The 13,348-nt window shown below is 48.5% G+C and overlaps 1 protein-coding gene across 2 annotated transcripts in view; it reads right to left on the bottom strand.

Moving 5' to 3' along the window:
• Positions 1 to 13,348, bottom strand: part of COLQ (collagen like tail subunit of asymmetric acetylcholinesterase) — a 73,707-nt gene that overhangs the window by 43,141 nt on the left and 17,218 nt on the right. Inside the window, exon 1 of one of the 2 annotated variants that reach the window (XM_074195772.1) lies at positions 2,148 to 2,248. The exons of the other annotated variant lie outside the window; for it this stretch is intronic. Coding sequence (XP_074051873.1) covers positions 2,148 to 2,220 — 73 coding nt within the window. The 5' untranslated portion in view covers positions 2,221 to 2,248. Of the gene's footprint in view, positions 1 to 2,147; positions 2,249 to 13,348 lie in introns of those variants that run through there. 2 annotated transcript variants of the gene reach the window in all.

Here is a 13,348-nt window from a genome sequence, read left to right as displayed (position 1 = left end):
CAGGGTGAGGCAGGCCACAGGTCAGAAAGCTAGGCCCCCTTGTAAGGCACCCCAGCTCCCCTTGGTCATTACTTCCTGTAATGACCAGAACTCTTCCCCTGGGAGAGGGAGGAGAGGTAAGTGGGAGCTAACAGCTGAGGCCAGAGGGGGCAATTTTGAGTGGTGCTACTGGAAAGCCCAGGAATAAGGAGGGGGAGCATCTGAGAAGGGGCAGATTAGTGGGGCTATTTGCATTTGCTGCAATTTATCGATTTTCCAGTCCATATATAGCCTCTGAGTCCTGCCTCCTTCCTTACCCACTAATGGAAGGGCCAATGGCAAACAAATCACTGTGACTTGGTTCTCCCACCTGGGCTGCCCCAGGAGAGTGCAGTCTGCAAAGCGAAGCGGCGCTGTCCCTGCCCCCCGCCCCGGCCCGACAGAGGGGGCCCCTTCGTGCTGGGGCCGGCCTGCAGCCCCTCCCTGCCCAGGCTGCTTGCATCCCTTTCCTTGGGCAATCCCAGGCTATTTCTGCCCAGGCCGACTCCATGGAGCTGTTTGTTTTTAGCACGGTCCGGTTTATTTACGGCTCGTTCCAGCTCGGAATATTTCCACCAGGTGGACACGGCTGAAAACAAGGCTGCCCTGGCGAGTGAGATCAGGGTTTCAAGTGGGTTCTGTCTGCAGGGGATCTGGCTGGCCGCCCCCAGCCCCCGCTGCCTGCTGCTCCCACTCCCGGAGCCCCCAGATAGCACGTTGGCATGGAAACAGCCAACAAGGGATCCCCGGATTGAGCCCCAGAAGGGCCCTGCCCCTCATTTGACAGATGAGGAAACTGAGGCAGGCAGCGGTGAAGTGACTTGCTCAGGGACACGCGGGTAGTGGCTGATCCAGAAATGACGAGGAACAATACAAAGGAGAGCCCGGATAGTCTGGCTCCCCTGCAAAGGAGTCTCAGTCCCAGGGCGCGCACCTGCCTCCCCGCTCCCACCCCCCATTGGGGAGGGAGTTCGAATTGCCCAACACGCCCCGGAGCTACAGAAGCCCCTGCCCAAGTGGTGAGAAATGCCAGGAATTCCTGCATTTCCTCGCTTCTCGGGTTTGCGACCAGTTTTAAGAACCTTCCCGCGGCCCAGGGAACAGCAGGAGAAACTGAGCAACAGGTTGTGAAAGGATCGGGCACCGGAGAGTGGGCCGAAGGCAGGGGCGCCAGGGCGCCCCTCTTCTGGCCCTCCGAGCCTCAGAACAAGGGCTTTTGAGGAGACCCCCGGGCTCCTTCCGTGCCCAAAGGTTCAGGGCTGCACGGATGCCCACCGAGCCCGGCCAGCGGGCAGAGCCGCGGTCCGGCACGCCCAGCCCCGTGCGTGGGCCTGGGCTGGCTCCGGCCAGGGGAGCCAGGAGCAATTCGGGGCCGGTGGGGCGGGGGGAGACTGCGGAGCCGCCAGCCCCCAAGGACTTCGGGGGTCCCCATCCGGCCCTTTGCCCGGGGGCCCCGATGCACAAGCTGGACGCCCGTGGGGCCACGGGGAGGGGGCAGGGCTGGGAGCCGCGCCAGGAAAGGTGCAGGCAGGGGCGGCGCGCAGCCGGGGGGCTGCAGGGGCTCCGGTCGCCCTCGGGCCCCCCCTGGCCCTACAGGCTGCCCCCCCTCCAGTGAGGGCCCCCGGGGCTTGGGGGACACCCGCAAGGAAGATCAGAGAAGCGTCTCCACGGGCCCGCCCGGCTTCCTGGCCCCTGCCAGCGGCGGCTTCTGTAGGATTGGGGGGCGCAGGGAGCCGGGCTAGTCCCGGGGAGATCAGAAGGCTGCAGAGCCCCCCGGGGCCGGGTCCCAGGGTTTCCTGAGGGGAGGGGGCTGCGGCGAGGGGCTGCGGCTCGGTCCCAGGCGGCTTCGGCCTCAATCCGAGGGGAGCCTGAAGAGGGCTGAGCAAGCTGGGGGGCGCTGTCAGGGACCCCAGAGGCGCGCACACACACGCACAGACACAGACACAGAGACACACGCACACACACACACACACACACACACACACACACACACGCACACACGCGCGCCCCCAGAGGATCCCACCCGCACCCCGACAGGAGCCGCACAGGAGGGTGCCTGAGGGCCTGCCCCCCGGAGCCGCAAGGAGCCCCCCGAGGTCCGGACAGCGGCTCCCTTGCCCCCCGCTCACCCAGGCAGGTGGAGTAGTAGAGGAGCCCCGAGAGGGTGACGAGCTGAGCCGGCTTGAAGGACGGGCTGGCCATAGTGGACCTCGGGCGCCGGGCCGGCCGGGGCGGGGGCGCCCGGGATCGCAGCCCCGGTCAGCGGCGGCTGCTGCCCGACTCTGGGGCAGCTGCGGCGGCCAGCGGGAGCTTGCAGTGCCCGGAGGCCGGCGGTCCGTCCGGGGCCAGCCCAGAGCCGCCTCTCCCCAGCCCGGCTGAGCCTGTCCTGGGGCCGGATGCACCAGGGGGCGGGGCGACGGCCGGAGGGGCCGGAGAAGGCCCCCCCCCCGGAGGGAAGGCCAAGTTCGTCTGACCGGCGAGCCTGGAAAGGCCGGCACCTGCCGGGCTCAGCCCTGGGCGCCGCCCCCCCAGCCCCCCGGCCATCCCTGGGGAGAGCCTGGCCACCCTCCTGGCCAGGAAGGCTGGTGTGAGTGGCGCCTGCTTCGGGCCCTTACATTTCCTGAAGCTCAGTGGCACCGGGCAGCCACGATGGCACCCATGAAGGCCTGCCAATCACTTCATAGGTGCCATCAGCGCCCGGCCGGACAGCTAGCATTTTAAATAGACCTGACCCTCTTAACAATATCTCTGTTTCCCAGGTGAGGAAACTGAGGCAGAGAGAGGTTATGTGATTCGCTGAGGGTCACACAGCTAGTAAGTGGCTGAGGGAATTGGAACTCAGGTCTTCCTGGCTCCAGGACCAGATCTGGCTCCATTGCTCCGAGCCTACCTTTATTGCCCTCCCCTTGCCTCCATTCTATGTTCTCCAGGGCCTCTCGTCTTGAGAGTCTGGCCTTCCCTCTGGGCTCAGCTCAGCAGGCACCTCCTACAGGAGGCTTCTCCTCAGTAATTAGTGTTCTCCCCCTCCCCCCAAATGGGGGGTCATGTGTCTGATCTCTTATCTGGTATCTAACCTGCACCAGGAGGCTTCATCTTGTCATTTCTACGTCCCCAGCTAGCACAATGCAGGCAGGGCAGGAGTTTGAGAAGCAGTCACCCACACTCCCATCAGATTGACCAAGATGAGAAAAAGGGAAGATGATCAACCATGGAGAGGTCGGGGAGGATTGGGACATGGATGCCTTGCTGGTGGAGTTGTGAGCGGATCCAACCTTTCTGGAGAGCAATATGGAACTCTGCCCCAAGAGCAATAAAACTGTTCATTCCCTTTGACCCAGCAATTCCAATTCTAGGTCTATATCCAGAAGAAATCACAGAAAATGGGAAAAGGCCCACGTGCTCCAAAATATTGATAGCAGCTCCTTTTGTGGTAGCAAAGAATTGGAATTTGAGGGGATGGTCCAGCCATTGGGGAATGACTGACCAATTGATGATATAGGCATGTTACGGAATACTATTGCTCTGTAAGAAACCATGAATGGTCAGACTCTAGAGAAGCTTGGGATGAACTACAGAACCTGATGCCAGGTGAAGGGAGCAGAACCAAGACAGCACCGTAACACTGAGCTGACAGACTAAGATGGACGCAGCTCCTCCCAGTAGTTTGGAGTATGGCTATGGACAACACCATCCACTCCAGAGGGGCAAAAATCCTACAGAATCTAAAAGCATACTATGGTCACTTTTTAAAAATTTCTTTTATGTTTTTCCTTCCTATTCCATGGTTTTCTTTCTTTTCCTTTGTCCTAATTCTTCATACACAACATGACTAATATATGCATATTTTAAACACAAAGGTTTAACAACTTTCACCAGACTGTTCACTGCCAAGGCGAGGGGGCTTGGAAAATGTGGCACATAAATATGCAAACTTCCATAATGTGTAATTGGGAAAATGAAACAAAATACCGATTAAAAAAAAGAAAGAAGAAAAAAAGAAACATTGCATTTCACTTGAGCCTCTCTTGTAAGATAGATGCTATTCTCCCCATTTCACAGATGAAAAATTGTAGCATCAGGAATGAGGGTCACAGAGTTAGCCAGGGTAAGAGTTAGGATTCAAACTCAACTCCAAAGCACTGGATTACAGATTTAGAGCTCTGAGGCCTTCTTTTCCCCCATTTTTATAAAAGGGGAAACTGAGACCAAGAGAAAGTGAATGACTTGCCCCAAATAATTTAGCAACAGCAGGTGACAGTGCCAGGATTTGAACTCAGGCCTTCTGACCTCAAACCCTGCACTTTCCCTTGTGCTCTTTTTCCTTCTAGATGGGAAGTGGTTTATAAGTAATAATGTCACCTCTACAAACTATAGGTGAACATTATCAACTCCCTGGTCATCTGGTCATGCCTTGGCTAAAAGAGCTGTGAAAAAAATCTACATTATAAAAGGTAGAGTTCAGTGATTATTAATTATGGTTATTTTAGACTGGCCAGTAAATAGTACAAGGAACATTATGTCTTTTACCCCCCCCCCACCAAAAAAAAATCGTTCTTAAATCCATTTAGGAAAAAAAAGCAGTTAAAAAAAGGACTCTACACTGCCTGGAGGCACAGATTTCTTCAATCTTTCTTTTTTTCCCCCCTCTGTCCCAGAAAACTCCATCATGAACTTTTTGAGAGATCAGAGATAATGCAGATCTCATTCTACTTTCAGTGACAACTGCTGAAACATTAGTTATGTCACCTTTCCTGAAACTGTCCCACGGTGGTGCTGGTTAATTTAGCTCTTGGGTCTGCAGTCCTCACCTTGGTTGGCCAGGTCCTCTTAACTGATTCCTGATTAATTCACTGCCACCACCACCCCCCATCACCACCACCCCCATCACCACCACCATTATCAACATCACCATTGTCGTCATCATCATCACCACCAGACAGAACAGCTAAGACCCTGGCTACTTGGAAATATCAAAGGGTGAGTCATTTTGGATCCTTAATCTTTCCAAATAGCCAAGAATCATATACCCCTTTAAATACCACAAGTTATGTTTAAATCCTTTTGCAGAAAAATCCAAAATATATTTATGAATATCTCTGCCTAAAGTGAATATGTTAAACATTAGATTTTTTTCCTTTCTTTAAAAAAGGTAGTTGGATTAGATGCTCTCCAAGGTGTCCTTCAGCTCCCCAAATTCTCTGAAGTTGTAATTGTGCCTTCTCTCAACGTTTCAGGTTTATCATTAGCAACATTAATTATTATTCTGTTATGATTTAGTCATGCTCCTGGGGCTTATGGAGAGAAGTTCCTTGAGGTATTTGCTCACCTACTAAATGATGTCTTGTGACTTTATACAAATATATTTTCTGACTTTCCTCTTGTTCTTTTGTTTCCCTGTCGTCTCTCCTTTCCCACTGTGGTCTGTGTGCCTGAGGACAGACTCTCCCTCGGCTTATTATTTGCTTCCTTTGATCAGTTCTGACTGAGAAAATATACTAGATATATTAGAATTGTGTGCAGGGTAAGAGTAAATTGGTTCTGAGAGACTATGTCATTAGTGTAGTACAGGAGTCTTTTGAGAGTCAGGGCTACAGTGAGGAAGGGTTTTTTGAAAACCGTCAAGAGGTTTCACGGACCTTCTGCCAAGGGATGTCTCAGCCATAGTGATGATTCTCCCCATTGTGCTGGACAGACAGCTCACAGGCATATAGCTCTTGGAGATTTTTGAAGACCCTTCCCCTAATTACCCTCACTCTGAGTCCCCTGTTCCTTCTGGGGTACTAGCCTACTTGAGTTGTTGTCCCATTTATGTGAGAACAGAAATAAACCTTGAAAAAAAATTAAAAAAATAAACTTTGAGACCTGAGACTCATAGATGGGTTGCCTTATCATCATAACTCCTCTGGGGAGCTCAAAGATTTTAGTAGCAGAGTGGGTAGAACGCTGGATTTGAAGTCCCAGGTTAGAATGCTGGCTCTTCTACTTACTGGCTGTGTGACCCTGGGCAAGTCCCTTGTCTTCCCTGGGCTCACTTTCCTCATCCGTCCTGCTTACATCTGTGACCCAATGTCTTTAGAACTCATCCAGAACAACCTCATCATTTTTTTTTTAGGTTTTTGCAAGGCAAACGGGGTTAAGTGGCTTGCCCAAGGCCACACAGCCAGGTAATTATTAAGTGTCTGAGGTCAGATTTGAACCCAGGTACTCCTGACTCCAGGGCCGGTGCTTTATCCACTGCACCATTTAACTGGCCCGCATCATTTCTTTTTTAAAAAAATTTTTATTAAAGATTTTATTTATTTTGAGTTTTACCACTTTTCCCCTAATCTTACTTCCCTCCTCCCACCCCCCACAGAAGGCAGTTTGCCAGGCTTCACATTGTTGCCATGGTATACACTGATTCAAATTGAATGTGATGAGAGACAACCTCATCATTTCACAGATGAGAAAAATGAAGATTCAGAGAAATGAAGGTGGCCATGATGGATAGAGGCCTGGTCTTGGACCCAGGAAGCCCTGAGTTCAAATGCTATGGTGAGATCCTGTGCAGATCCCTTCACCTCACTCAGCTTCAGTTTCCTCATCTATAAAATGAACATATCAACAAGCATTTATGAGGTATCTTCTCTATAAAAGATACTGCACCAGGCGTTGGGGTTGCAAGTACAAAGAACAAAACAATTCCTACTAAGCCAGGAGCTCATATTTTAATTTACATAAAGTGAAATATATATATATATATATATATATATATATATATATATATATATATGTACATACAAAGTAGTTTAGGATGGGAGTGAGGGATTGGGATTGGGAGGGAGGGCTTGAACGTTCGAGGGGAACAGGGAATAAGAAAAGTTTTCTTGCAGAAGGCAGACTGAGACACTTTCTGAACAGAGTGAATATAGCAATTTATTTTGCTTGTCTATCCATTGTTCTAATAGGTGTTTTATTTTTTTCACTTGCTTTTGCAATGAGTCAAGGAGTGAAAGCAGATTTTTGTTCATAGGAAAAATGGACTTTAAATTAAGAAAAGATGGGGCCACTGAGTGAATCTCTGGGGTAAGGGAGGGTGATAATGAGGTTATGAACTTTTGAGGTTGGAAGCATGGTAATACTTTTGACAGAAATATGGGAGTTTGGAGTTAATGAGTTAATGAGCTCAGTTTTGGGTGGGTTGCATTTTTGTTGTCTCTGAAATGTTTTGTAAGAAGTATGGAAACAACGTTTTATGAAGTGCCTACTATGCAAGTCACTGTTCTAAATAACTCACAGCTCTGGGAGGGACCTGCTATTATCAGAACCATTTTGCAGTTGAGGTAATTGAGGCAGACAGAGGTGAAGTGACTTGCCCAGGGTCAGTGGCTAGGAAGCATTCAAAACCAGATTTGAGCTCATGGCTTCTTAACTCCAGACCTAGTGCCCTACCCACTGTGCCCCCGTGCTGCCTAGGCAACCAATAAACAGTTGTTGATGAGAGACTGAAGCTCAGGGGAGAGATGGGGCTAGAAATAATCCGGGAGTCATCAGCCTAGAAATGATCATTCTGGGAATCTAAATGCAGATTGAAGCCTACTTTTTTATTTTTCTCTGTTTTTTTCTGCTGTTTTTTTCTCTTTCTTTCTTTCTTTCTTTCTTTCTTTCTTTCTTTCTTTTTTCCACATGGCTAATAGGGAAACGTTTTATCTGACTGCAGATGTATAAACATCAGATAGCTTGCCTTCTCAAAGGGGAATGGGCAGAGAGGAAGGGAATTTGGAACTCAGAAATTATTTTGAAAAGTGTTAAAATTGTCTTTACGTGTAATTAAGAACAAATAAAAACATTTTTTTAAAAAAAGGAAGAATTAAACTCAATGGCGTTGATCTGGTTACTAAACAAGATAATGTAGAGGGAGGGTTCAAGAATCTTCACCAACCCTCTCTGGGTTGAAATATATATCAAATCGTCTAAGTCAAAGGCTCTACAAACCTGAAATCTCTATAGAAAGTCGCTCACTGTTATTACTGAGTGCTGAAGAGGCCCCAAGGAGCTCCGGTTGGGATGTGCGTCCACGTAGTCTTCTTCCCCCCGAGCACTCGTCCTCTCCTCCCAGCTATGAGTCAGAATTCCAGGAGTGGACGGACTGGAGCCTGAGACACAAGAGCCGGCTCCAGTCTCTTTAGTCATTGGAACCCCCCCCCCCCCATGGCCTTCTCCAGTCGGTGGACATTTGAGGGGCAAAGGGCAAAGCACTCCTTGATCCCTTCTGGAAAGTTCAAGACGTAGTGGCTTGGCCGTGACATCCCAGAAGCTGGCATTCCGACTGTCCTGGTGGTGGATGGACGGACGGCATAAGGGATCCTTGTTTCTCAAAGCCCTGGCCTTGAGCTCTGTCAATTATTCAGCTCCTTATTCACAGCTCCCTAGACTCTTCCCTCATCTGGCTGTTTGTTATATCACAGGCTATCCATAAGCAAATTACTCCGGGCCTGTCAAACTCTACAAAAAATCCGATTCAGGGACTTGGAGAGGAGGAATGAAGGACGAGGGGCCTGCATTCTGTCACAGTCCCCTGGCTTGGAAAGAACCGCCTGACCCTGCCCAGAGTTGCTAGGCCTGTTCTCATTTAATCTTTCCTAATCCTTGGTAGGGTTGCAGCCCAGCCTTGCCACCTTGCCTGGTGTGCCAACCCGTTGGGTTGCCAGTCAACATTCAGCCTTTCTCAAGGGCGGGGTCTTTGGTGCAGTCTGCCACCCTTTAAGGTTTACAAAACTGACAGGATTGGAAACTCCTTCAAAAGGGGGCAGGCCCAGAGAAACCTGGAAGATTTGTATGAACGAATGCAGTGAGGTCAGCAGAAGGAAGACAACAGTAAAGAGCAAAGCAATGACCAACTACATTGGAGGGGTAGAGCGCTGGCTCTATGATGGTGATGCCCACTCCTGATTGAGAGATGATGAGGCAGGAATTTTAGGATGTGGCTAATCTGGGAATTTGTTTTTGCTTCACTATGCCTATTTATTCCAAAGGGTTTTGTTTTGTTTTGTTGATGGAGAGAAGGGAGAGGAAACGATACTTGGTCATTGCAAAGAAGTCATTTTTATACCCTACTAAAGGACAAGGACTATTTTTTTTTTGTCATTTTTGGCTTTGTATTCTCAGTTCCTAGCATTGCTTGGCTCAGAATAGATTCTTAATAAATGTTGATGGAATTCTATTGGTGATGTGGACTGCTGCTGTTCGGATTCTTCTCCTTTGTCTATGAGGAGGGTGAGAATGAACCATCCGCCCATATCATTTCTCCTGCTTTACTATTCACAGTTCTTGTTTGATACTCTGCTGTTTGATTGATGGTTTGTATTCTGCTCTTCTGCGGGTAGCCTGGGTGTCCGAAGAGAGGTTGGACTGCATCCCCCCCCTCCAAACAAAATAACACGAGAACTCTACTCCCACATGCGAACTGCCTTCTCGACCTCTCCTGAAATCAAAACACTTCCCTGGATCAAAACACTCTCTGGACCGCTCTCTGATTGACCTCAAATGCAGCAGAATTCTCTAACGACACCTTCCTTTTCTTAGTCCCTCAGGCTCAAAACCCCAGAGTTATCCTTTGCTCACTCGTACATTTGCCCAGGCTACCTCAATACCTGGGGTGCTTCCTTCTTACCCCAACCTTTCTGAACACACCAGCCCCACTCCCACGCCATGCCCCCCAAACTTTGTTCTGAATTTCCTTATCAGAACCCATCCTACCCTTAATTCTGGAAAGGTGGAAAGGCTCTCTGTTGACTGGCCTCTTTCCACATTACCATTGTGGTGGGGGGTAGGGGGGAGTGCATGTTGTTTCCCCATTAGAATGTAAACCTTCTGAAGGCATGAACTGTGGAATCTTTTTATTCCTAGTAAGCTCTTAATAAATGCTTTTTCATGATCCACTCTTTCATCCATTTGGATTCCATAACAACGTTCAAGGTTCTACTCTGACGTCCCTTCGTCAAGTGGCTCCCCACAACTTCTAGCTGTTTCCTTTCATTCTTTTTCAAATTGCATTGAATTTTATTTTTTGTGGAGAGCTTTGGCAAGGCAATGGGGTTAAGTGGCTTGCCCAAGGTCACGCAGTTAGATAATTATTAAGTGTCTGAGGTCACATTTGAACTCAGGTCCTCCTGACTCCAGGGCCGGTGCTCTAGCCACTACAACACCTAGCCGACCCTTGTTTCTCTCATTCTTAAATCTTCTTAAAGCTTTTTGTTTTTTTATCTCCTACCTGCCTCCCCCACTTGATCTTTAGAACTGAAGAGGTCCCTGGAGGTCATCCAGTCAACCCCTCTCACTTTACAAATTGGGAAAGTGAGGTTCAACCAGGCTCAGTGACTGAAGCACAAAATCAAAGACAGGACTGGGACACATTCCTCTGCACCCAGAGCCAGTTTGTTTGATCATTCATTTCTCCTGGATCATCATCCCTGCTTCCTGGACCAAAAAGTCTCCCTATTGATAAGACAAATGTGTTAAATGAGACCACTTTTAGGATTCTCCCAACTCTATGTTGAGATTAGATCTTTCAAGTGCATCCTTCATTCTCTTTGTCATTCCAGGCTCAACTCAAATACCATCTCTTCCATGAAGTCAGCCCTATGCCCTCCTTCCTCAGACTTAGGCATCAGGTGCCTCTCTTAGCTGCTTAGATTCTATTTTGTATTATATCTATCTATCTATTTATCTATCTATCTATCATCTATCTATATCTACACATGTTTATATATTTGTGTATAGAGATATGTATATGCATATATCTGTGTATGTGTGTGAATATATGGATATATGTATGTGTTTAAGGCAGCTAGGTGGATAGAGCACCAGTCCTGGAATCAGGAGGACCTGAGTTTGAATATGGCCTCAGACAATTGACACCTCCTTGCAGAGGGATCTTGAACAAGTCACTTAACTCTGCTTGCCTCACATCCAGGACCATCTCCAGTCATCCTGATCCATATCTGGCCATGGACCCAGATGATTCCGGAAGAGAAAGTGAGACTAGGGACTCAGCACAGCACTTGCTCACTCAGATCCAATTCAGGTGCTTGTTGTGGCATCGCCTCCCTGAGGTCATGGTCTTCTCTGAGAACAAAGAACAAGCAACAACAAATATGTGACATATACCACTTGGAGACTGTGGGCTCCATGAGGGGTTCCTGACTAACCTAAACCTCTGCCTCCCCATCCCATGCCCCATATCCCCAGGGGCCTTGCAGGGGGCTCTGCTAAATGTGTTGAATTGATTTCCTCCCAGTCTGTAATGCACCACAAGGCCACCTGCAGAAAAGCAATTCTTCAAAAGTTTCCAGTGGCTGCCCAACAGCCAGCCGAAGGTGTCATCTTTATGGTATTTTGTGTCTATCACAGCTCTGGGATTCATCAGCTAAGAGAGGAAGCTGCTTCTGGGTTATGGTTTCCCTGGGATGCCTTCCAGGAGCTGTCTGTCCTTGTCTCCAATGCAGGCCTGCTTCCACTCCAGGCTGGGCTCCAAAAGAACATCTTCTCGGAAGGTTTCACTTCATTTACCTTGCTTAAGAAGCCTGGTTTGCATCAGGGTTGCCTTTGTTTGGCTCCCTGCCACAACAACATCAACCTTTGAGAAATGGACTGTTTCTGACCATCCTGGGGGAAGAGCTGGATCCCTGGGAGGGTACATGGGCTGCTGGTCTTCTTTGGTAGTCTGATCCTGGGCCAGTGTGAGTCCCCATTTTCTCATCGATGAATGGAGAGCGTTGGTCTCAATAGTCCTAAAGGTCCCTTCTAGTTTTGCAGTATTCTAATACAGCTGTTATCTCATTTATGAATACAGAAGTGATGAGCGCATAGCATAAATAACATGGGAATTGGAGAGCACTGGAATGATGAAAGACTTCAGTAAAAAGCTTGGTCATTGATTCACCTCCAGTTATGAGTACGGCCTCTGATACCCTTGACCTTTAAAAGACAAAACTCCTTTGCAGAAACCTGGAATAGCTAACTTGTGCCTCACTTATTCAGACTCAAAAATGGTGATTATCAAACAAAATACCCTCTTTTGTGGTGAATCCTGGCTGAGGAGTCTGAAGACTGGGGTCCAAATCCGGCCTTGGCCCCTTCCTGGTGGTGTGACCTTGGGGAATCTTCTTCAGTCAGTTGGAGCCATGATGAATCTCATAAATGTTCACATGAGCACCTATTTGGTAATCAAGTGAACAGAGTGAAAATTCTTTAGAATTTTAGGGAAATTACAAGAAAATTAAATGATTGCCTGCAAGATCTGAAGGAGATATTCAGAGGGCATGGGGTCAGTCCAAATCTTTCCCTTTACATCAAACATTCCAGAACTTCCGAGTTGGAAGAGGTCTTGATGGCCATTCCGTTGGACTCACTCCTAAGGAAGACTCCCTTCTACAACAAACCTGACAAGTGGTTCGTCATCAATCCTCTCCTGGTACCAGGCAGCTCATTTCATTTTGGGGTGAACCACAGAGAGGGGGGGTGTTCTACTGGAGAGAACACTGGGTGAGGAGCCAAAAAAAACAGGATTCTGATCATTCTAAGCTGGGTGACTTGAGCCAACGTCTGTCAGGTTCCTTCAACTCCAGAACACGTTGATCTTCAGTGACTTGCTACACAGATGACACAGGTGGTTGCCAGCAGGACTTGACCTAGAACCCAGGGCTCCTGGGTTCCACAGGCCTTTAAGGTTCCCAAAGCACTTTACGGATATTGTCTCATTTAATAATAGAAGCTAATGTTTGTATAGGGCGCCAGACACCGTACTAAACACTTTAAAATGATCATCTCACTGAATCTTCACACAACAACCCTGGAAGGGAGGTGCTGTTATCATCTCCATTCTACAGATGAACAAACAGAGGCAAGCAGTGGTGACATGACTTGCCCAGGGTCACACAGTAGTAAGTGTCTGAGGTAGAATTTGAACTCAGGTCTTGCTGTCTCCAGCCAGCTGCCTCTTTAGACAGTAGCATCTTTCCCTAAAAGGCTTCCAGGTAAACAAAACCGAGTGATTTTTTTTTTCAGCTCCCTTTCCTCCCATCCCTGCCCTATTTTTTTTTAAGTTCACGTTTAGGGGAATCTAGGTGGCACAGTGGAGAGATTACTGGCCTTGGAGTCAGAAGGACCTGAGTTCAAATCCAAGCTCAGACAATAATTGCCTAGCTGGGTGACCTTGGGAAAGTCACCTAAAAAAATTTTTTTTAATTTGTTTACCCTCAGTGTCCTGATCTGGTTTCCAGTCACCCAGATTTGGAGGCAAAGGACTTAAAACTCAAATCTCTTGATAGCCGTGCATCACACTGAATAA

Source organism: Macrotis lagotis, chromosome 7 (genome assembly GCF_037893015.1).
Source record: "Macrotis lagotis isolate mMagLag1 chromosome 7, bilby.v1.9.chrom.fasta, whole genome shotgun sequence".
In the NCBI taxonomy this organism is placed as follows: domain Eukaryota; kingdom Metazoa; phylum Chordata; class Mammalia; order Peramelemorphia; family Peramelidae; genus Macrotis; species Macrotis lagotis.
Note: the sequence above shows the minus strand (reverse complement) of the source record. Positions and strands in the feature narration are given on the sequence as shown.